The sequence below is a fragment of the Haemorhous mexicanus genome, chromosome 6, assembly GCF_027477595.1.
Source record: "Haemorhous mexicanus isolate bHaeMex1 chromosome 6, bHaeMex1.pri, whole genome shotgun sequence".
NCBI classification, from domain to species: Eukaryota; Metazoa; Chordata; class Aves; order Passeriformes; family Fringillidae; genus Haemorhous; species Haemorhous mexicanus.
In genome coordinates this window covers 19,286,409-19,310,755 of record NC_082346.1, presented here as the reverse complement: position 1 = coordinate 19,310,755, position 24,347 = coordinate 19,286,409, and the positions used below count along the sequence as shown (strand labels likewise).

General features: G+C 37.8%; 1 protein-coding gene and 1 long non-coding RNA gene across 2 annotated transcripts in view; both read left to right on the top strand.

Annotated features, from left to right (window-relative positions):
• The first annotated feature begins 41 nt into the window (after positions 1-41).
• On the top strand, positions 42-4,036 carry LOC132328849 (uncharacterized). Its single transcript, XR_009486880.1, has 3 exons — positions 42-219; positions 3,025-3,087; positions 3,987-4,036. It is a non-coding gene; the product is annotated as an uncharacterized LOC132328849 (long non-coding RNA).
• A 103-nt stretch (positions 4,037-4,139) lies between these two features.
• LOC132328387 (mucin-5B-like) overlaps positions 4,140-24,347 on the top strand; it is a 37,006-nt gene continuing 16,798 nt past the window's right edge. The window contains exons 1-28 of the mRNA XM_059848206.1: positions 4,140-4,164; positions 4,435-4,696; positions 5,107-5,221; positions 5,835-5,925; positions 6,743-6,849; positions 7,065-7,281; positions 8,184-8,309; positions 8,771-8,888; positions 9,727-9,865; positions 10,923-11,033; positions 12,227-12,296; positions 12,733-12,870; positions 12,954-13,118; positions 13,621-13,715; positions 14,482-14,608; positions 15,290-15,545; positions 17,090-17,142; positions 17,492-17,592; positions 18,340-18,491; positions 18,929-19,067; positions 19,152-19,265; positions 19,782-19,961; positions 21,225-21,464; positions 22,119-22,275; positions 22,437-22,565; positions 22,915-23,041; positions 23,715-23,758; positions 23,852-24,046. Of these exons, the coding sequence (XP_059704189.1) occupies positions 4,140-4,164; positions 4,435-4,696; positions 5,107-5,221; positions 5,835-5,925; positions 6,743-6,849; positions 7,065-7,281; positions 8,184-8,309; positions 8,771-8,888; positions 9,727-9,865; positions 10,923-11,033; positions 12,227-12,296; positions 12,733-12,870; positions 12,954-13,118; positions 13,621-13,715; positions 14,482-14,608; positions 15,290-15,545; positions 17,090-17,142; positions 17,492-17,592; positions 18,340-18,491; positions 18,929-19,067; positions 19,152-19,265; positions 19,782-19,961; positions 21,225-21,464; positions 22,119-22,275; positions 22,437-22,565; positions 22,915-23,041; positions 23,715-23,758; positions 23,852-24,046 (3,793 nt within the window). The remainder of the gene's footprint in view (positions 4,165-4,434; positions 4,697-5,106; positions 5,222-5,834; positions 5,926-6,742; positions 6,850-7,064; positions 7,282-8,183; positions 8,310-8,770; positions 8,889-9,726; positions 9,866-10,922; positions 11,034-12,226; positions 12,297-12,732; positions 12,871-12,953; positions 13,119-13,620; positions 13,716-14,481; positions 14,609-15,289; positions 15,546-17,089; positions 17,143-17,491; positions 17,593-18,339; positions 18,492-18,928; positions 19,068-19,151; positions 19,266-19,781; positions 19,962-21,224; positions 21,465-22,118; positions 22,276-22,436; positions 22,566-22,914; positions 23,042-23,714; positions 23,759-23,851; positions 24,047-24,347) is intronic.

The window sequence follows — 24,347 nt, the reverse complement described above, 5'->3', positions numbered from 1 at the left end:
TCCCCCAAACCTCACCTTTCTACACTCTCTGAATCAATCTGGGACTGAAGCCAAAGTCACCTACTATATAAGAGCGATGAAGCACAGATGAACTGCAGTCCTGATCAAGTTTAGACCCAACATCCTTGTGCCAAACTCCACTCGAGATGGGGTTTGGCAGGGGGATATTGCTACCAGAATGGGCTTTCCTGTTAGCAGTTTGCTGTATCCATCAAATAGGTAAGAAATTTTCTTTTTATTGGGAAAAGAAAAAATACTCTGTTTAGACCTAGTAATACATTTTAAACAACTATACTAATTGATTCATATAAGAGGTGGCTGATTTCTTTATATATTTTCATTTTAAATGTCTGTCAATTAACTGGAGCAATTTAATATTGACTAAACTTCTATATACTACTATAACTACATATGGAAAGTAGCCTTGAAGATCAAATCCAAAAAAACTCTTATTCATGTCTTAAAATGTCAGATTTTCACTGTCCCATATGCCTTAAAAAAGAATTTTATTCCTGTTGCATTTTGTATTAGAATTCATTATGATTGTTATGGTTCTTGTGAAATTAAGACCACTACATTTTCCACTTGCTATTTTTTCAATATTTTTCAATATTTTTCAATATTTTGTCATCTATCAGGAGCTAATACCAGATTTCTCAACATTTTTTGCAACTTCTTTTGCAAAAGAAACCAGGAGGGAATATTCGTATGGCAAGGATTTTCAGTAACTAATTGTGCAGTAACTAATTTATAATACCCCATGCAAAATGTTTATATAAATTACAGGTACTGAGTAGGTACATGACAGGGAGATTTATGTGAGACCACAATCCATTATTTTGGAAGGGTTTTTTAACCTGTCAATATTATATGAATCAGGTCTGGTCTTGGCAGTTTTTATTAATATGAATAACCCTGTTAAGCTGATGGAACCAATCAAATTGGAGCTACTTGCAGGAGTACAAGCTTGATAAATCAGTCCTGTTCATGTCCAGTAATTTCTGGCCTGTCAGCTGACATTTTAAAATCTGCAGATTGCCTAGGTAAATTTATCTTGCATATCATTTTCAAAACATTGGAAAGTGCAAATATAATTTAAGACTGCTTTATAGTTTGTGAAATAAACACTAAATCACTGGCCAGTTGGTCTGTATTGTGCTTGAAAACACAACGGTCTCATAGAGTATAAACTTCTGTTTGGAGTTATGCAGTGCTGGTCAGAAGTGTTTGCAGCCATTCATGGAACAAGAAAGTTATTTCTCCTGTGCAGTGCTAATCTGATAAACTGCTTTGACAAATGAGTGGTGATTAGACAGTGCCCAGCAAACACCTCTTCATTTGAAACACACCCTGTGGAAAATATTTTCCGATATCCAGGCTAAAGAATTGTGGTCCCATCCCATGCCATCTCAGCAAACACCGTGTGACTGGCTGTATATTTCGTGTCAAATATTAACTTTTATAAACTGGTGACAACAATAATTGCCAGCTGGATATAGACTTTGCAGGATGCATCCAAATATTCTTAATCATTAGGTTAGTTTCCTAATTATCAAATAGTAAATTTCTTACAATCGAGAGACGCTTATTTTTATAACAGTAAACAACATGGCATTGTGTAATTGCTAAACAAACCACTGCAGGTAGAATTTCCTTGGGAATGATGTATTTGCTTAGTAAATAAAAGCTCCTGCTGTTTCCTTGAGAAAAATTAACAGAACAAAATACATATATAGATCTATTTTGCTCTGTTACAAAGGTTCCCACACTAGAATAAACAAACCTTCTGTGATTCTATGCCTGCTGAGATTCCTATGGATGTGTAATGTGAAAGCAAACTTCAGCCTATTATGTAGACTTAAAGAGGTATTTCTCTTGCCTGATCTTTATCAATTTTTTCACCAATTATGGTTTCATCAAATACAACCAGTATAAATTATAATGATGTGAATACATTTACTTAATGTTATTATCTATGATATTCAAAGATGAGCAGGAAATGGAAAATGCTTAAACTCTGTCCCATGTTGCTTCTTTGCGCATCACTAGCGGTCAAGCACAAAGTTAAATGAGAAAAGAATTAAAAGCTTAGAGCTGAAAGAAACTGCATACACTGCAGCAACTTCTAGCTATGGTGGGATTGCCCAGAACCCTCTGCTCCATAGCAAGTAATCTGTTGGGGTTCTTTGTGAACCCTTCTCACCTATTGTATAAGGAAAAAGGGGGCCTAACTTAGGGCAAACTCCATAGGCAATTCTGGTTTGACTGAGAAATTCTCTAGGCACCTACAGTGCTCATTCACATAATCCAGGTAAGGATTCAGATATCAGTCATTTCATCACTTAAATCCTGTGAGGATTAAGACTTGGCAGATTAAAGGTACCTATTAGTCAATCTGTTACAAGCACAGTTATCACATCCTGACTTCATTCAGTCCTTCACAAAATAAAGTTGTAGCCCTTCAACTTTTACAGGAAATCCCTGATATATTTACTTATAAAATCCAAGACCTTAGAACGTCAAACCAGGAGGTCAGGGTCAGTCTTTTTCTAGGAATCAAAGCATTCCGAAGAATACTTGTCATCTCTCAAAAGTCTTTTCTTCAGGTGTTGTAGCAAGAACCCTTGGTCAAACAGCTTTATAGCATGATGCTTAAGGTTTTCTGCAGAGAAGATGTGAATTTGAACAAGCTTTGAGTAGATGGGTAGAACAGGAAACCAGGTTCATCGAGTTACTTCTGGGTTACTGCTCAGGCAGTAACAAATATATATTTTGTAATATATATATTACAAAATATATATGTTATTTGGATTAGAAAACTTTGAGTATTTGTAATAGAATGTCTCTTTCTATAATTACATTTTAGCTTTTTTGAGGAGCCTGTTTCATTTTCTCTGATAAGATAAAGGAGACCCTCCCCTTTGTTTTACGGAGTTGTATTTGGGTCCTTTGATCCTAGCTAAATGCTTTGCTTTAAAAGTTCAGGATATTATTCTTAATATGCTTTTCACAATTTTTTCACAGGAGGTCAGATTGGAAGCCAAATAGGAAATCAGTTCTCTGGGGACCTTCTACAGAAACGGAATGGTACATTTATTTATACTGTATATTTGTATTTATTTGCTACATCTATACTGAATAATAAAAATGCATTTAAAAAAAAACCTGCTTAGCATATTGCCAGTGGTTCCAGATGAAAAGAAATGTGTATTAACATCTCTCTCTCTCTAAGAAGTGTAACATATTTGCTAGACACCAGTTACTAAGTACACACACACATTACACAGTATGGTTATACTTGTATAATCATAGTTAACTAAGAAAATAGATGTGTTTGCAGAGGCTGTATGCATATCTGCATGAACATGTACATATAAAACCAAAGTGATGTTTGGCTCCTTTTAAAAAGAGGAAGGGAGACCACTTTGGCCTGCTGTGAAATCAGTGGCTGACATTGGGAAACCAAGAAGGCACCCCATCCTCGCTGACTTTTGCCATGTAATGATTTGTGTCTGTCCTGTACAACCAAGGTGTGGCCATTTTGAAGAGTTTTCAGCCCCTTAACATAAAAATATAAAACAGAGAAAAGGTGATAATTAAGATTTTTATTCCCTCCTTAAAAAGAGGAGGTGTAATGAGAAGGCAACTATGCTTTTGTAGCAGTAAGAAGCTAATTTAGTACTTCTTAGCCCTTTGTATTGTTCTATGTCTCTGAAGAATTCCAATATTCTAATGAAGCATAGTTTCATAAAAAGGTCAAAGTTAACATGTAAAAAATGCAGATCATCACAGGTGAAAGCAATTTCTCTTGACTTAAGTATCCTGACTTCAAATTTTTCTATCTACTTTTAACCTGTGTAAAATAAAATAGACTTAATATTGTTTCCTTGGGTCTGACATATTAACACTCTAGTCCTTCCTGGGTCTATCCTACATACAAATTGTTATGCTAGTTTTTGATTACTTTCTTATTTTTTTTTTTCTAGATTCTTTCAGAATTCCAACTAACTTGAACATCTTCCCATCACTGCTGACAAATCTAGCAATAACATGTAAGTAAAGGAAGTAAGTGTTTAGTTTTAGGGGGTATAGACAGAAGACTTTAATATAAATGGGGAAAGGCACTGATAAAGGCAGCCATGGATAATTCAGAAGAGAAACACGGTGATTAGAAATAAACTGTTGTTATAGCTGAAATTAGGTGACTAATTAAGCTGTAGCTGAACATAACTGTAACCATTTGTAGGATATATGAGTAATGGATATGAATGATGAATGAATACACAGCTGTATAGTGCTTAGATAGAAAACAACAAATGGAGCTAAGCAGGCAAAAAACATTCAGTTAGAAAATGAAGCTTTGGACAAGTAGATTTTCCCCATGTGGAGGCTGGGGATTTTAAGTCATTTTTAACAGCCAGTCTTAATTCACAGCTGCTAATCCTGCTCACAATGGCCGTGTGTGCAGCACATGGGGCAACTTCCACTTCAAGACCTTCGACGGGGACATATTCACCTTCCCTGGGCTCTGTAATTACGTTTTTGCCTCCCACTGCAACGCTGCCTATGAGGACTTCAACATCCAGATTAGGCGTGAAGTGGTGGCAAACACTCCAACAATCAGCCACATCACCATGAAACTCGAAGGTGTTGTTGCCGAACTAACAAAAGATGCTGTCATAGTCGATGGCAATGGGTAAGTTCACTCATAACACTTCTTAGGTACCCACAGGCTTTTGTTCCCCAATCTTGCCAAGTACTTTGGTGTCTTTGGGGGGGAAACAATTATGTGTTCTTTAATAGATCTGACAATTTTGCCGACATAAATAATGAATAAAATGCTATTAATTCCTGTCACAGAAAATAAATACTTCCCTTAAGTATTGCCTCAAAAATAAAATTTGGATGAAATGTTCTGAGGAGCTGGATCCAAATTTAGATCCATATTTGATAACATTGAACCATCCTATTTTATAATTGCTTTTCTTTCCCAAAAATACACTATTTTAGAGTTCCTACGGGTGGCAGATACCACTAAGACTTTCCCTTCTTCTTATCAAACATTTGGATCAGAAGCTAACTAGCATTCTTTCTGCCTTTTCCCAGAGTTCAACTGCCCTATAGTCAATCTGGTATTACGATAGAGAAGAGCAGCATTTATGTGAAAGTTGGCAGCAAAGTCGGTGTTGTGTTATTGTGGAATGAAAAGGACAGCATTCTGGTAAGAACTGCTCCTGCACCTGTTTGCCCCTTCAGAGAACAGAGCTAATCTTTGATTAGTCCTGGCTCTACCTGTTTAGGAGGTTGCTACTGCCTTCTTATCTCAACTGTTGAGCAATTCTTTCTTAGTAAAGATAGGTTTGTATCCAGGTAGCCCTAAAGAAAATTACATAGATTTATACCTAGTGGATGGCAAGCATCTGCTTAAAACAGAATGAAAAATCACCTTCATTGTATCATTACATATTGGTATTATTACAGGGCCCAATTACCCCTTCAAAATATTTTTTAGCTCAATTTCACTCTGCTATGCATTCGTTTTTTTCTGTGGATTTGATTTTCTTCCTGAAGAATCAATAGAAAGTGGCTAAGAATAGTATAGATAGTACAGTGAAATTTGAAGTCTGTGTCAATAGTATCAATAGCTTGGACTCTGCAATCAAATCTAACCTGTCTTCATTCTATCCTTCATGTTTGAATTAAATGGCTAAAAGAAATTCCACAGATCCGACAAGAAATACTAAGAGACAGCAGGTGCAACTGTTTTCTCTGGTCTTGAATATATTTTAGAATATTTATACTAACATCTATCAACTTACTGTTCATCATTTTAGCTGGAATTGAATGAGAAATATGCCAACCAGACTTGTGGACTTTGTGGTGACTTCAATGGCTTTCCCATATACAATGAGTTCATTTCAAACAGTAAGTGTTTTAAATAAAAAAAAAAGGTTTATGGGATCTCCAACAGGCTGACATCATCAGCATTCATCTTTCCCATCCTGTCAAATGGTGTACCCATAAGATGTGATTCAATCTCTATTTAAAAATATGCAGTAGAGAGATCAGATTATGTAAGTTAATGCTTTGAGTGTAAATATAGTACTGGTGCTAACAACTGATTGCATATCTCTTGCTTGCTGCTGTTGTAAACCATGCTGGTAAAAGTAACCTGGGAACTCCATAAAAATGAGCAGATTTGCACAAATAAGATAAATAAATATAGAAATATATTCAGTAAAACAAAAGGCAATTCTATTTTCTAGACAGTATATTTCTAGTTTAATTTTTGTCTCAAAATCAGTATATTCCCTGCTGATTTGCATAATCTTTGTAAGATCCTATTTTTTTAAACTGTTCCTAGCTTGAGCATTTTCTTAAACCTTATCTTACAACAATCTCCATTGTCCAAATTCCATTTAGATCTTTCTTTTCCTATGCCCTGAACAGGCTCAATATAATCTGAAAAGGGTTTGTTATTTTTCTGGGAAAAATCTTAGTGTGCATCTAGATGTAATAGGCTGAGAATTGTTTTCCAATGTTTGCCTTTCCAGGGTGCTGTACAAAGTAAATTGAGGTAGTGATGCAGTGCTTCCTTTGGAAGGGGTGATGATCACATTTAAAGGCTTAAGGGAGCTAACTGTCTTGGCCAGCCTTGATGGAAATTCTTGAGAGAAAAAAAAGAAGACAATTGCTTTGAACAAAAACATCTGATCTTCATTATTAAACTGCTTTTCTACAGATATTCAGATGACAGCCTTGCAGTTTGGGAATCTGCAGAAAATGGATGGGCCAACAGAACACTGTGAAGATGCCACTTCTCTCCCGACATATAACTGCTCTGATCTCGTAAGGATCTTTGGACTATCCTTTTATTTTTCTTTCAAATTTATCTGTTCCCTTCTATGACTTCATACAGGTCAATAGGAAAAGCCCTCAGGCAACAGCAACTTGAAGAGAGCTATAAGATTATGTTACATAATAATTACAAAAAATAACAATTCCACCCCCCCACACACACTTCTTTCTATTTACTGAGACTTGTCTATTTTTTTCCTCCAAAGGATGACATATGCGAGAAAACATTGACCAGCTCTGCATTTGCAGACTGTAATGACCTAGTTGATGTTAAAGACTACATTAAGGCTTGCCAAGATGACTTGTGCCGCTCTGAAGAATCTGAAAACAGCTCATGCATCTGTGACACCTTTGCTGAGTACTCCCGGCAGTGTGCTCATGCTGGTGGGCAGCCCCTGGACTGGAGGACTTCAAAACTGTGCCGTGAGTGTCACTGGAGTCAGCCTTACTTCATGCTTGGTACCTAACCAACAACAAGCTCTCAAATAACACTGAGGATGCAGGAGGAGTTACAGCCTGTTCAAGATTGAATCCTTTAGAAAATTCTGATGTATAAGTTCCAGCATGAAGACTTCAGCAAAAAGAGCTAAGGACTTTAATGCAAACTGGATTAAACACTACTAAAACACTAACATGGATACTCTAATGAGAGTCAAAGTGTAATTTAATGAACCAGTACAGTGTAGGAAGCAAATAAAGGAGAAGCAAGAAGGAAGAATGAGGCATACTTGCTTGCTTGCTTGTATTCCTGATTCTTTTCCTCATGATGGCTCTAGCATTCTTGTTCTCAGTTGACTGGTTGGATCTTCACAGGTGTATGGCTGGCTAATCACCTATTTATCTCCTCTTGCTTGATAGTGATGAGTTTGTATTGATTAAACATATACTTGATTATGGGGTAGCTATTGATGCTGTCAGCAGCATTTGCTCTAAAACAAAAGCCCATGAGGTGCTATTTGTCCTTCTGATGGTATCTCAAAATGCAAAAATACTAAAGCTTTAGGAATTTCAGTCTTACATTTCTCTAGCAATACAGGTGTTCACAGGGAAGGGAGCCTTCAGTCAAAACAGACCTTGCTGGCCTTCTGAGGTTATTACCTTGCTGTCCCCAGAAATCCACTCATTGAGCCAGTTCAGCACCAGAGTAATGGAAAGCACATCTCAACTGTAGAATAGGGATTTAGGTGGTTAAACTTGCAAATTTTGAGAGCTAGTGGTCAATTGCAGTTTGGTTAGCTTAAAAACTTAAATGGATACAAATGTACAGAGAACTAGAAATACTTTTGACGGAAAAGAAATTAAAACTCTCTTCCTTTATATTTCAGCCAAGACGTGTCCTTACAACATGCAGTACCAGGAGTGCAACTCCCCCTGTACTGATACCTGCACGAATCCTGAACGATCTCTGTTTTGTGAAGAACACTGTATTGATGGCTGTTTCTGCCCCCCAGGCAAGTCCTTAAGTACTCACATCTCTGAACTAAAAGAACAAGAGCTTACCATGGGGTTTAAGCCTCATATAGTTGTATTTTTCACAGCTGCCAGTGACAAGCATTTGTCATGTGTCAGCTGAGAAAAGATATCCGGATTAATTGCCAATACATGTGCAATATTCAGAAAGCAGGAAAAAAGAACAGCAAAGAGATCAAGACTAATCATTCAACCAGCCACCTATGCTACAACAAGTCCCTCTTTCAGAGCAGGTAGAATTTAAGAACACAAAGGTTGAATCCTTCCCTCAGCAAACTGACATAGTCCTGCTGTCCTCGGCATTGCTGTGTCCACTCACAACTGCAGGTCTCTTGCTAAGAAAATATTTAGGATTTGTAGCAAATAAAATGGTGTATAGGAAATGCCTCTTTAATTAATCAAGGTTTTTTTTCTTTTTTTCCTTTTCTTTTTTTTAATCTAGGGACTGTATTTGATGACATCAACAATTCTGGCTGCATTCCCCAGCAGGAGTGCTCCTGTATTTACAACAGCAGAACCTATGCTACAGGAGCTTCTTTTTCAGAACCATGCCAGACCTGGTAACCTTTGTTTCTTTTCTATCTCACTATTTCCTCTCATATATTTAATAGGTTTAATTGTTTATTATATGCAATTGCATAATTGGTAATTGATATGTGTATTTAACTGAACTCTACATTTCCAAAGCACCCTTAAAGAATATTATTTGTTTTATTTAGCAGCAGCCACAACTGGCTTTGCACTCTATCTATCTCATGGCGATCAAAGCAAGGATTTACAATGTTTAGATTTCCCCCAGTCAATTAAAATGCTTCCTCTTTGTCTATTTTGTTCAAACATTTGAAATTCTCTGAGGGGAATGAAGTTGTAGTCATTAATGAATTTGCAAATATTTATTTTCTCTGGAGAAAGCAAGGGATGACAAAATACAAGCTCAGTTTCTCAATTATTAATCCTGTACCTGTGCTCTACCACATCAGCTTTGAAAACAGACACAGTCTGTAAAAGGAGCAGATGTGGAGTTACTTTTTCTTATTTATTAGTTTATTATACATTTGTATTAAAAAAAAAAAAAAAAACCAAAACCACCCAGGAGATATTTTAACTTGCTTTATGTTACCTGAAAAAAATCTACACAATTATTTATCCAAAACCTGTTTTGGAGAGTTCACCCATCCAAAGAAGGAAAACAATGAGATAAGCAAGGAGAATGTTTACCAGAGAAATTGATTTTAATACATTGCATCACCAGTTCGCCGCATTTTTTAAACTCATAAACCTGTGTGTCAAACCACAGCTTGAAGGGAAAGCAATAGCAAAGCAGCTGCACCTAGCAGCACCGTGTGTCCTCTTGTTCTGGACCACTGTTACTGATTCCACCTAACTCTCTTCTTCCAGTACCTGTAATGGAGGCCAGTGGAGCTGCCAAGACAAGTCATGCCCAGGAACATGCTCTGTAGTGGGAGGTTCCCACATTTCCACCTATGATAAGAAACAGTATGATCACCATGGAGACTGCACCTACGTCCTCTCTAAGGTGGGACTCTGAGGATACTTCTAGATACTTCTAGCCTTATAGATTTATAGAAAGAAAACCTGGTCTCTATCAACACTTATGAAACTTAGCACTTCTGACATACAGACGTTAAATTCCCGGCCACTTAGCCAGATGTTTGCTACGCTGCTGCCATTTCACTGACCATCATCAGTTAATTATTAGGATGTCATCCAACCGTCTGTGGTGCTCACTGGAAAATTTCCAGTTCTGTGAGAGAGTAATTGAAGAGCACTGTCTTTTTAAGAATTAGCTGAGTGTGCAACCTTCAGTGCAACTCATCCAGCTCCCTTACTGGATTGCATAATTTTTGCCATGTTACTCTATCATATGGTATTTGGCCAAATGGTGCAACTCTAAAAATTACAGCAAGCGTTCTTAAAAATAAAGATTATAAAACAGCCTTTTTTTCCTTTTCATGGAGTTTAAATACAGAAAAACACTTCAGGTTAATTGATGCATTTTACTTAGCTTTTAAATGTTTTTAAACATTTAAAAATAACTCAAAAGAAATAGAAAATTTGGAAATTAATTGTAATTAAAATATTTAATTACAGACATGTGTAGGTGAAATGTTTTGATCTTTTAGGGGCTTTTTCTGTTTGTTGTTTACTTTCCTTTTTCCCCATCTGCACCATCCAGTAAATGGAAATAAAATGTTCTATGTTACTGTTCACCTAAAACATATTTTATCAGAAATTTTTTTGTCTAGCATTGATACCAGCTACAGAAAGATGAAAGTTACAATGGAATTGAATAAAACATTAGAATCTGTCACAAATAAAACTACCAAATATGAATATGGATCTCCATCTAGACATCCGTATGGATGCAATCAATGAAATCCAGATTCTACATTTCTTGTTCCTAATAATTCAAGCAGGGAAAAATTGAATCTTTAGCCAAAGAAGCTCTGGAATTTGCTACAGTCTGTATCTTCTCCAGAAAAAGAAATACCTTTTCAGAATCTAGAGAAAAATTTTATTGGGAAAACTTCTGTAATTAGCCCTGTGTGAAATAACTTGACCTTTTTTTTCAGGACTGTAAAGATGAAAAATTTACCATCCTGGCAGAACTACGCAAGTGTGGCCTGACCGACACTGAGACCTGCCTGAAGTCAGTGACACTCAACATGAATAAAGGACAAACTGTAAGAATGCAAAATAAGCACCATAAAGATACGGGAGAAAAGAAACTAGGGCTTAATCAGTCAGGGAGCTGCATTTCTTTGTCAGGTTTTCAGCAAATGTATGATGAGTAGAGGATATTTTTAATGAAGGGAAAAGAAGTGGATTTTGTTATGGAAATCAGATCAGCCATAAATTTGGCTTTGTGGAATTTCATTAAGAAACACATTGTACTCACAGAGCAGAAAAAAGCTATTTTCTCTGCCAATTAGATGGGAAAAGACCATGAGCTTCAAGGTTAATAGTTATGATTACTACAGTTAGTGATGTAATTAATCACTAAGATGTGTTCAAAGAAAACAAGGTGATGTTATCCCCTAAAAAAGCCAAGAAAGTCCCTTTAAAAGTAATTATTTTCTGTCAGGGAAAATTAGTAAAGTGTACAAAGTAGAAATAAGGGGGAGGTGAAATCACAAAGATCTATGTTTTAATTGAATACTAGTAAATTAATATCACTGGGGTCCTCCTCATTATTTCTCTTTGGACTATAGTTGTTTTTCACACGTGGTTGGCAGCCCAGAAGGCCAGCCTGGGCTACATCCAAAGCAGTGTGGCCAGCAGGGTGAGGGAGGAGATCCTTCCTCTCCACCTTTCCCTGGGAAGACCCCTCTGGAGTTCTGCATCCAGCTCTGGGCTCCCCAGCATAAGAAGAACATGGACCTGAGGGAACAGGTCCCGAGGAGGCCACAGATGAACATATAGGAGCACCTCTCCTATCAGGAAAGATTTGAGAGAGTTGGGGTTCTCCAGTCTGGACAAGGGAAAGCTCTGCAGAGACTTTAGTCCCTAAAATGAGAGCCTTTTTGTCCCTAAAATGGACCTACAAGAAAGCTGGAGAGGGACTTTTTCCTAGGGCACAAGATCATATGACAAGGGGGAATGGCTTCAAACTGAAAGAGGGCAGGTTTAGATTAGATATTGGGAAGAAATTCTTTACCACGAGGGTGGTGAAACGCTGGGACTGGTTGCTGAGAGAATCTGTGGATGTGCCATCCCTGTAAGTGTTCCGAGCAGGTTGGATGGGGCTTTGAGCAACCTGGCCTAGTGGAAGGTGTCCCACAGCAGGGGGTTGGAACTGGATGACCTCTAAAAGTCCCTCCCAAGCCAAAACATTCTAAGATTCACAGAATTGCCTTTTGTTCCTCTTCCTTATCAGATCGTGGAGGTCAAACCTGATGGCGGTGTGTTTGTGAACTCCATCTATACCCAGCTGCCCATGTCAGCAGGTAGTGTTTTTTCTCTAACAGTGAATGACACAAGTGCTTTTGAAGTAAAGTGGGATGTTTGGTGTCATAGAGAATTGCAGGACAAGCACAGGCAAGGGTTTAAACAGTAGCAAGCAGAATTTACAGTCTCCTGATTTGATTGCTCTCAGATTTACTTCCTTCTCACTGCACGAAAGTGAAGGCAGAAGACATCTCTTTACCTCTTTTACCTCTTTTTTTGTTACTACCCCTCTGCTCACACTTGCTTAGAAAGCAATTTTATTTTTGTTTCAGTAACGAAGGATTCCATGTGGTATCTCTGACCTCCAGATCTTTATTTCACTTCTGAATTTGCAAAAAAAAAAAAAAAAAAGCAATAGAAATTTAAAAAGAACAGTATTGTGTTTTCAGCATTTGGCCTTGCTCAGAAAGCGACTGTTTTGTTTCTCATGTGTAGCTAATGTCACCATGTTCAGACCTTCCTCATTCTTCATGATCATGGACACAAGCTTTGGCGTGCAGGTTGAAGTGCAGTTCACACCCGTGATGCAAGTGTTTGTGCGTCTGGATGCTTCTTTCAAAAACCAGACTTGTGGTGAGTGAATGAAATAAAGGACACCTTGACCAATGTCTTTTTCGTAGTCAGAGCAGTATAAACTTTTCACTGCTCTTCAACAGGTCTCTGTGGAAATTTCAATAACATCCAAACTGATGACTTCGAGGTCATAAGTGGAATAATTGAAGGAACAGCATCAGCATTTGCTAATACATGGAAAACTCAGGCTTCATGCCCTAATATCCAGCAGAGTTTTGAGAATCCTTGTGCACTCAGCATTGATAATGGTGAGTGCTGCTTAGAATTTCTTCTGGTTTGTTTTTTTCTTTTTGCTCATCTCTAAGGAAAACACATCTGTTGGAAAGCAAAGATAAAAAAATAAAGACTTAAATATTTGATAAAAAGTTACATCTGAAATCAGAAACAGATATTCAGAATGAATGCACTGAAGATAACTAACAATGTAAAAAAAGAGTGACAGAAGCATAAGTGAAGCAAACTGCAAGGTCACCGAAAATAGAGTAGATGTCCAAGCTGACAGCTTGGTGTCAGAGAAGTGGATTACAGGAGCATCTTTGGAAACCTTTAATTCATCTCCTTCAGCAAGTCCCCTTCTTTGGTTTTAGGAGCCATGACCCACAAGCTGAGTGAACAGAGAAAAAAAAAGACAGGAGAAGAAGAGATTTAATGGAATGTCAGAACTGTCTGCACAGGCCAGGGCAAGCATGGGTTTGTGACTAATGAAGTACAAAGAGTAATGTGCGTTTTTATTGTTTCTTCATTTCACAGAAAAATACGCCCAGCATTGGTGTGGACTGCTCACTAACAGCACAGGACCTTTTGCTGCTTGTCACTATGCAGTGAATCCCGCTGTTTACCACACGGTACTTTATCCCACTGCCTTTCCCTTTGGAAACAATAGAAATAGGAGCTGTTCCAGACATGTCTTAGGCAATGCCTGTCTCCCCATTGCTGTGCTGCAGTACTTCCTTCTTTCAACCTGTGTTTCTCTTTGTGTTGTAACATTACTTTATTTCGGTTGTCAGTCTTGGCTTCAAGATCCTGACTTGTTTGCCGATGAAAAGGCAGATATTTACTCCCGGATGGTTTTGCACATAAGCCAGATAGTGTATTTAAAGGCATGTCAAATGCTTGTTTGAGTATCAGTCAATTGTTACCTTATCAGCCTGGCATCTCATTAATAACTGCTTGGAACAGAAAGACCATTACCTAATTACCATCACTCTGCTATCAACGTGTTGCAAACCACTCTTCTCACCAGGTGTTGACCCTGGTGAAATGAGGTGTCTGGACTGCCCATTGTGAAGAGAGCTTTGGATGCTATTGTGCAGCATATCCACTAAAAAGGCTCAGAGGACCAAGAAGCTGCAAAATGTATAACAGAATTTAAGACCACTATTTCCTAATTATAATTGCAGTAATTGACTGAATTTTCATTACCTGCATTTTCCCCTGCCAGGAACCTTAGACAAAGACTAGAAAGTGATAAAGCTGTGTTACTGTTGTCTATAAGTGAGCATATCTGAAGAAGGATTAAGGAATAAGACTGGAAAGATAATGTTCAATAATTTTTTTTTAAGACTGACAATATTACCAGTGCTGAGACCTTATTTTTCACTCCATTCTTAGAACTGCATGTTTGACACGTGTAACTGTGAAAATAGTGAGGACTGTCTGTGTGCAGCTCTGTCTGCCTATGTGAGAGCTTGTGCTGCAAAAGGAATCCAGCTGCAGGGATGGAGGACTGATGTCTGCAGTAAGTACTCTCCACATTTCCTAAGAACACACATCAATAAAAATTGCTGATCAGAGATAATTTTCTATTCATTTCTAGACAAATCAGTAAGTGATGAGGAAGGGGTTTTGTTAAGTGCACTCCTGGAAGTAATTCTCTGCTGTCCCCTTAGAATCAATCCATTCCTGGCAAGAGTGAATATGAATAGAAGGGAGATGTGGTTTGATTTTGAAAGGGACTGTTTTTATGGGAGCGCCTCCATCTGTTTCTTGCAGAGATAATGTGTTGTATTAGGATAACAGTACTATGAATACTGACCAGAACACTTGCAAATTCATGTCTTTGAAGCTGCATGCTGGGTTCTGCTGACCCAGTTTGTCTGTTTTCAGCATGCCAGATGACATTCAGGAAGATATCTTGTCTCATTCCTCCAGAAGTTTAGGCATCTTGGCAATGAATGGCAGCACCAAATGGAGGTTTCCTTCTGAACTTCCATTTGAAAAAATCTTTTCTTCTTTGCACACATCATTTACTCCACATGTACAACAGCTTTTCAGATCAAACTCTCAAATTATTCAGAATATTGCAACATAAGCAAAGGTATATTGTTTACATGTTATTTCTACTGCCTATGATTTTTCTTTTTTCACATGAGAGTTTACTGTCTGGAATTAACAATCTATTTTATTTTCCTCTCTCAAGCAAAATACACCACCTCATGTCCCAAATCCCTGAGCTACAGCTATACCATCTCTTCCTGCCAACCCACCTGCCGCTCTCTGAGTGAGCCTGATGTCACATGCAACATTAAGTTCATCCCAGTTGACGGCTGCACCTGCGTAAATGGAACTTACATGGATGACAGTGGCAAATGTGTGCCTGCTAATGAATGCCCCTGCTACTACAAAGGATCTCCTATACAATTTGGAGAAGTGGTCCATGAAAATGGGCGTGTATGGTAAGTAATCTTTTTTAAAACATTCAAATGACGTGTATTTTCTCATTAAAGTCTGGAGTATGTAGGATGGTTTCACCCTGAATTTCAAAAGAATGCTCTCTCTACAATTTCTTCAACTTTAAGTTCTTTTGACTTTATTCCCCTGGTACATATTCCCCAGAGCTGCAGGGTGGGGAGAGAGAGAGCAGAATGGAGCCACCACAGTGAAAAGTGATGTGGTTAATGACTTGTTACACCATTTACACACATATGGGGCCAGATGGGGTCCACCCAAGGGCACTGAGGGAGCTGGTGGAAATGTTCACAGAGGCACTTTAAATCATTTGTCAGCAGTCTGGTTAACCTTGTAGGTCATGGTTGACTGGAGGTCAGCAAATGCCCATTTACAATGTGGGCCAGAAGAAGGATCTGGTGAGCTACAGCCCTGTCAGCCTGACCTTGGTGCCAGGGAAGGACACAGAGCAGATTGTCTTGAGTGGCACGTACAGGGCAAACAGGGGATCAGGCCCAGCCAGCATGGGTTTGGGAAAGGCAGCTTCTACTTGACCAACCTGATCTTCTTCTATGACAAGGTGACCTGCTTAGTGGATGAGGGAAAGGCTGTGGATGTTGTCTGCCTGGACTTTTGTAAGCCTTTGACATTAGGGAAGTGATTGTGCCCCTTTATTTGGTCCTGGTGAGGCTGCACCTCGACTCCTGTGTTCGGTTTTGAGTCTCTCACAACAAGGAAGGCATTTTGATGCTGGAGTGTGTTCAGAGAAGGGCAGCAGGGCTGGTCTGGAGCACAAGTATTATGAAGAACACCTGAGGGACCTGAGGTGGTTTAACCTGGAGAAAAGGAGTCTCAGTGAAGATACACACTCACACTCTCTAAAACTGCCTGAAAGGAGGTTGTGGTGAGGTGTGGGTCAGCGTCTTCTCCCAAGTACCAAATGACAGGATGGAAAGAAATGGCCTCAAGTTGCACCAGGGGATGTTTTGATTGGATGTTAATAAAAATTTCTGTACTGAAATGGTTGTCAAGCTCTGGAACAGGTTGCCCAGGGAAGTGGTTGAGTCACTATCCCGGCAATTATTTAAAAGCCATGGAGATATGGCACTTAGGGACATGGTTTAGTGGTGGACTTGGCAGTGGTGGGTTAATGGTTGGACTTGAGGATCTTAAGAGTCTTTTCCATCCTAAAGGTTTCTATGACTCTGTAATATTTCTAGATTGATAGGGCAATTGTACTTCTGTGCATTTTTTATTTAATCCCATAATCTTTCAAAATTACAACAATAGCAACAAGAGGAGATCTTATGAGAATGTAAGTAATGAGCAATGACATATATGCATCAAAACCTATGAATTTTCCTGCTAAGCAACAATGGATATCATATGAAAGCCGCACATGTAGTGATATTGAGAGAAATTCTTTCCTGAGACTGCAAAACAGGTTTTTGGAATTCCTTTGAAAATTCTGAAACTTGTCAAGGGATAAGTAGCTGTGAATATTTGGTTTGAGAGGAGATCATAAAATAGATTGTTTTTCCCTCTCTCACAGCACTTGTGTCGAGGGAAGACTGAATTGCATTGGAGCATCAAATCCAACTTCAGGTAAAAATAATCTTCAACTTACTTTTTTCTCTTTACCAGGTCTTGCACAAAATAGTTCATAGAATTGATTCTTCTCAATGGATTTTTTATAGAAGCATTTCTCACTTAGTTATAGTTCTACAGTTATAAAAGGCAAGAGTGAACTAGATTAATCATAAAACCTCTTTTTACAGAAAGACCTTCTATTCTGATATATTTTCTGGGATTTTTTTGGGAATCCAGTGAATCTAATCAGCAGGTTGAATAGGGACAACAATGTCTGTGAACTGAAAAAAGAAAACAACTTATAAATGGTTTAAATGGCTACAGCTGTGGAATAAACCCTGTGCCACTTCTTTCCTTCCTCTAGTCTGTGAATCTCCCATGGTCTACTTTGACTGTGAAAACAACACGGCAGGAACACCTGGAGCAGAATGCCAAAAAAGTTGCCAGACTCTGGATATGCAGTGTGTAAGTATGTCATGGCTCAGTGAAATGGTGCTTCCAGGTTTTGTCTGTGCTCTTGCTGCTAAAGTAATTATTTTTGGATCTGCTCCAAATCTACAACACAGATACATTATTCTTGTAGCAAAAGCCCTAAAATGATGTTATAAAGAATTAACAATGGAACCCTTGGATCAAAATATAATAAGTAATATCCAAATTAATTTTTAAGATTAGTGTCTACCTTTCTTCAGCTACTGCAGGTAACAGTAACTAGTAGTGAGAAATCTAGGGCTCTACTGCTTATTTGCCATCTGAAGGAAAGGCTAAAAATTGGCTAGGAGAAATGATTCTTTCTCATACCATGCTGCATCTAATCATGTTACTCCACTTAAGTTCTTGGTAGCCACATGCCATTTCATGAGTCAGTACCATATAAGACAAGTAGATTTCTATGTAACTCAGCCAAACTGAAAAAAATATTACTTGTATTTCTTTTAAAAGTCCATTCAGTCGCAAATCACCCACTACAAAGTGCAAAAGCTAGTGTGTTTTAAATTTCACAGGTTCCAGCAGAACAATCAGGATTGGTATACATAGAACATTTTTCTTTGACAGATTTATATTTTATTAAATCTATGGCTAATAACTTTTTTGTTCTATTACCCTTTAAGCAATAAGACCATATAAGGCACCTTTAATGAGAATTTAATCTTCCTTTTTCTAATTTGATCATTTCACTCTAAAATTATGTTTTTATTTTATCTTTTCCAGTATAGCTCACAATGTACTTCTGGCTGCATATGCCCAGATGGGCTTGTGTTAGATGGGAATGGTGGTTGTATTCCTGAAGAGGAATGTCCATGTATTCACAATGAAGCCATGTATCAGCCTGGGGAAAAGATCAGCTTCGACTGTAACACCTGGTAAGTATATCTGCAGAAGTAGCATTCCTGGTTCCATCATTTGCCTTTCTAAAGACCTTTTATAGTAAAAGAGCAAAGAAAGATTTGGATTGCAAATCTAATCAGTTGATGGATTTTAGATCTTTTCATTGTGGATTACACAGTATGAGAAGGTTGCCTTCTGATATCTGTCAGGTGGCCAAAGCACAGAATTGGAGGAAACCTTTAGGACTACAGGGTTCATTAAGTATCTAGTTTTGCAGCTAAGATATTCAGGTAGTAGAACAGAAATTTCTTTAATTCTTTACATGAAAAGTGTAAGAGAGTGTTTTATTTCCAGAAAAAATACAGCATTTGGCAGGGATGGGTTGCCTAACAAACACTGATCATTCAGATATATCTATACAAAAGAGTAAGTTGTTTTATTGTTAAAATATTTAATTCTTTTTTTATCCTAGTGTATGCAAGAATAGGAAGTGGGAATGTACCAAAGATCAATGTCTGGGCACTTGTGCTGTTTATGGAGATGGTCATTATAATACCTTTGATGACAAAAGTTTCAGCTTCAATGGAAACTGTGAATACACACTAGTCCAGGTACTGATAGCTGGCAGTAGCAAATGGTTAATCTTGATCGTATCTATAAAAATAATATACTTTTAAATGTTATTCTCTACCCAGGACCACTGTGGGAAAAGTGGCACAGTCAATGGGACCTTCAGTGTTGCCACTGAAAATGTTCCCTGTGGCAACACTGGGACAACTTGCTCAAAGTCCATCAAAGTTTTCTTAGAGGTAAGAAGGTTTTGCATATAGAGCAGATTTGGTTTGTACCTGCTAAGGCTTAGGAGAAGCTTAGATTTCTATTGCTTCAAAGAATTTGGAAAATATTTTAAAAAGCAATTCAACTATTAAATTAGGTTTACATCAGATTCAAGTGAACTATTTGGTAGATCTTTCTACCTTTCTAGGTTTTTCTACTTCCCACACTATCTTAAATCATCCTTGGGAAAAGTAAGGGTCTAAAGGCAGAAATTTAGCCTATTGTGTCAGTAGATTCTTTTATTGTATGCAATGTAGTTCCTCCATGACAGTCAGATGACACTTTTTTAACCTATGCTATTTAAAATATCTGTTACCACACTTCCAGGAACCTGAGATTTGAATTAGATTGCTTTGATTTATTGCATTTTGATTCTTTGTTTTCATGATATAAATATTCACAGTACCCTTAAAAGCAGAAAAAGCATGTTTGAGGGCACAGCTGCAGCTACTGAGCTCATTTCTCCTTACCTTTTCCTCCTGCTTCAGAGCTATGAACTGATCCTTAGTGAAGAGCGTGTCAGTGTCATAAAGAGAGGACAGGATGATGAGGTGCCATACACAGTCCGCTCTATGGGGATGTACCTGGTAATTGAGACCAAAAGTGGACTGATCCTCATGTGGGACAAGAAAACCAGCATCTTCATCAAACTCAGCCCTGGTTTCAAGGTGCGGAACTAGCAGTTCAATGGCAATTTACTGTCCGGGTTTGACTGGGTGTGAATCTTGTCGAGACCCTGCCAGGATCCCAAATAGTGATGGTCTCTAGCATTCCTGCCGTTCGTCCCACATTGCTTTCCATTCCTCTGGTACCTCAGGATGCCACGTCAGCATCCTGCTGCTGTTCCGAGCTTGGAAGGCAGCTTCTGCTGTCTATTTGGCCTGACAGAACTTGAGTTGGCAAAACACTATTTTGAACTTGACCTTGTTGAAATTACAAACTGAACCTTGACTTTGTTGAAATTACAAACTGAACCTTGTTACAGGTTATCAGACTTCTTAAAATTACATAACTACCTGTGTATAAATCAGCTGCATGGCCTTGATCTTGAAAATAATCCATTGTTTCCAGTTCTCAGTGACACACAAATTATCACACTTCAAGAACAAGGAAGTGTATAATGAGTGAAAGCCTCTTTTATGCCACCAAGTATTTGGCAAGCATATAGCTACACAGATGATAAGGAAAATTAATTCAAATTTTCATACTTCTCTTAGCTTATAATATATAAGCACTAAAAACTGTAGTAAATACAGAAATTTCTATCTTACTGCATACCACAATGACATTTAAGTTAGGTATTTAAACTAAGCATGACTTAGAACAAACTCCTTTCCGTACCATAGGTTCTTTCCCTGCATCACTCGCTGGCATTTTTTAAAAATAGTGGTAATATGGGAAGTGTGCTTAGATTAGAGAAAAAACATGTATTGTAGCCTCTCACAATTGTACAGATCCATACATTGGGAATGAGGGATATTTCTGGATGCACAAGGAAAATGTAATTTCTTTATATACCTGTGAGCAGACTTAATGGTGGAGACTCAATTATTAGATTAGGTGGCTGTACTGGTAATACTTAATAGTTAGAAGGTTGGTTTTATATGTATAGCTATTGTATAAAACAAGGCTTAAATGAAAAGCTTAAATCAGCTCTGAGTCCTCACTTCCTTGTTAAAAATATACCTCAAAGACAGAAGGTTATGGCGACAAAGATGATTTTATTGTTCATATTTAAAAGAAAAACGCTGAGAACAGTATCCTTCTAGCCCTAGTGCTCATATTCTGTTTCTCTATTCCAGAGTATGAAGATGGACTGATAGAATGGAATGCCACTATTCTATGAGATGGATTTCAAGTATTCTTTCAGTCTCAGATTTTGTTTCAAGTTTTCTCACATCCATTACTCTTTCATTTACATCCTTTTGCAGGGCCAGGTCTGTGGTCTCTGTGGAAATTATGATGGCAACAGCGTCAATGACTTTACTACGAGGAGTCAATCTGTAGTAGAGAATGTCCTAGAGTTTGGAAACAGCTGGAAGGTATCCTCTACATGCCCTGATGCTGCCAGTGTCAAGGACCCGTGTTCTACCAACCCTTATCGGAAGTCCTGGTCAGAGAAGCAGTGTAGCATCATCAACAGCAATGTCTTTGCTGCCTGTCACTCTCAGGTATTACCAGGGCAGACATTTACTGTGGGAAAACTAAGTCTGTGGGTTGTTGAAGGTGCTGTTCTCATAGGTTTTAACATGCATGCCTTGTTTATTAATATGTTTCACTTCAAATTGTGCCAGGAAAACTCCAGCCTGAATCGCCCTCAATGGGACAGATTTATAGTTCCTACTTGTAAGAAAAAGACATTTAAAAAAGAAAAATAACTACAAAATAATAATAATTTCATAATTATTATGAATTTCCTTGCAGCCTGACTTGAATAAAAATTCTCATATACCAGGTAGAGAAGGCAAGCTCAATGAAATAATAACACAGGAATGAAGTATCAGCATAGCCTTTACCTGACACCTGACACCAAGTACATAACCAATGTTGTCAGGTAACTGTGCAGTTGCCTAATATTTTTTTTTTAATTAATCTAATCTTACACCAGGATACAAGTCTAGGTTTCTAAAAATATGGCAATACATGATTTGGATGTATCATTTGGCATCACCTCAGGTGTCTTACAGTGTCTAACAAAAGAAGAAGAAATTACCAATGTAGGCCTTTCCTCTGGGATACTATAATTGTAAGAAAATTACTCTAGCAAAGGTAAGAAATCACTCAGAAGGCAGGATGCATAGTATTATATTTCTGTTTAATAACAGGTTGAACCAGCAAAATATTACCAAGCATGTGTGACAGATGCTTGTGCCTGTGACACTGGAGGAGACTGTGATTGCTTCTGTACAGCTGTAGCTGCCTATGCTCAAGCATGTAGTGAAGTTGGTGTCTGCATAGCCTGGAGAAGCCCAACAATTTGTCGTAAGTCTTATGTCATAAACACTTATGAAAGTGTAGCTAAGTGTACAGTATCTTACATATGTGCATTAATATCTCACTGTGTCAATTTTTCATGCTTAAGCTATTTGCTCTTTTTTTTTTTTCTTTCCCCTGAATATGTTCAACTTTCTGTTTCTCCTCAGCACTGTTCTGTGATTACTACAATCAGCAAGGAGAATGTGAATGGCACTATAAGCCTTGTGGTGCTTCCTGTATGAAGACCTGTAAGAACCCAAGTGGAAAATGCCTCAATGACCTGTCAGGTTTAGAAGGTAAAAATAGCTGCAAGTACCTCCTAGTGGGTACATACTGCTATATTTTAAATTGTCTTTGATGAAGTATATTTCCTCCATCAGCTGCATTTGTACAATTGAATTTGCTCTAGTATCATTACATCTGCATGAATGGAGGCAGAGTATGGAAACTGGAGTAAGGTCAGCTCTAGGACCAAGTTCTTATGGATGGGTGCTGCTGATGCTAGTAACTCTGCATTTCTTCCTAGAGCTATTCCAAAACATAAAGTAAAAACATGATGACTATTAAAAACAAGACCTGAAAATGCATTTGGTGCAAATAAAACCTTTGCTGACTGTATCTCATTCTTCCCTTTTCCACTTTCAGGCTGCTACCCTAACTGCCCACCAGACAAGCCATATTTTAATGAGGATCAGATGAAGTGTGTTAGTCTCTGTGACTGTTATGATGACGAAGATGGAAAGATATATAAGCGAGATGAATGTAATATATGGTAAGACTTAACATACCAACCTCATCATATACAAGGAAAAAAAAATCAAAACTCCAGGGGGAAGTTGTATGTTCCTGTTACGTGCAAGATCAGTTCATGCTACCTGTGATGAAATAATGCCTTACAATCTAATGCCAGTTTTCCTACTATATTAATAAGAAGGTTTTATGTTATTTTATGTTTTAATGAATTTATTTCTGATTATATCGTAAATCCTCAGCATTAAGATACATCAAGAACAAGAAGTCCTTTATGACTAGGCTATCTTTATTTCCCATTCCTGTGGCAGGAAAAATAGTGTGCCGTGTGTAAAGATATTTATTAGTGGCCTGCTTCCAAGGATTTTGTAACATACTTGCATCATTTGAGCATACAGACTCATCCTTTTAGCCTTCTATTTTAGTACAAAAATATTGCAAATGCAAGGAAAGTGATACGAAGGAAAAAAAGAAAGTCTTCCTCAAGACTTCTACCTACAACTTTGCATAATATTTAACTTCCCTTCTGTTTATATGTTTGGGTTTAATATAAAGAAAGATTTTGGAAAATAAGGCCAAAAAGGAGCCAAAACACAAAGTGCCTTGCCTTTTGATGCCAGTATCTGTCAGAAAGATGACTAATAAAATTACATCACAATCACAAAATATAGAGGTTTTTATCCTTTCTGTTTCAGTGAGTGCACATCAGAAGGTTTACACTGCAAGTTCGATGATAAAGGTAAGAAAGCTAAGAAAAATTATTTGGAAAAAGAACTATTGGATACCATCTTTTCATAGATGCCTGAACTGACAATAAACTTCTGAATTACAGCCTGCAACTGCATTTATGAAGGGAATAGCTATAAATATGGTGAACTCATCTACAACACCACAGATGGAACTGGATGGTGTATCAGTGCAACATGCGATGTCAATGGAACAATAAGCAGAAGCATCTTTAAATGCGGCATTTTTACAACAACCCCATTTACATTTTCCACAAGTCAGCCCACAACTACTGCTTCAGGTATGCATGAATAATCTTTAAAATAACTCAAAAATCTCTGTAAGTGACTAAAAATTACCTGAAAGGCAAATAATTCAGTTAACAGTATATAATTTTACTTGAAACTATTGACTTCCCTTGGAGCCACCAATTCACCTGGCAGCTTTAGTGGCAAAAGAATACTTAAGGATGTAGAAATAAGTACAGCATTTCTTACAAACTCAGTCTCCTCTGTTTTACCATGGCGATCCTGGGGAAAATTAATAGAGTTTATTAATCACTGCATCCTGGAGAATCTTCTAATTTCCTTGCAAAAAAACCC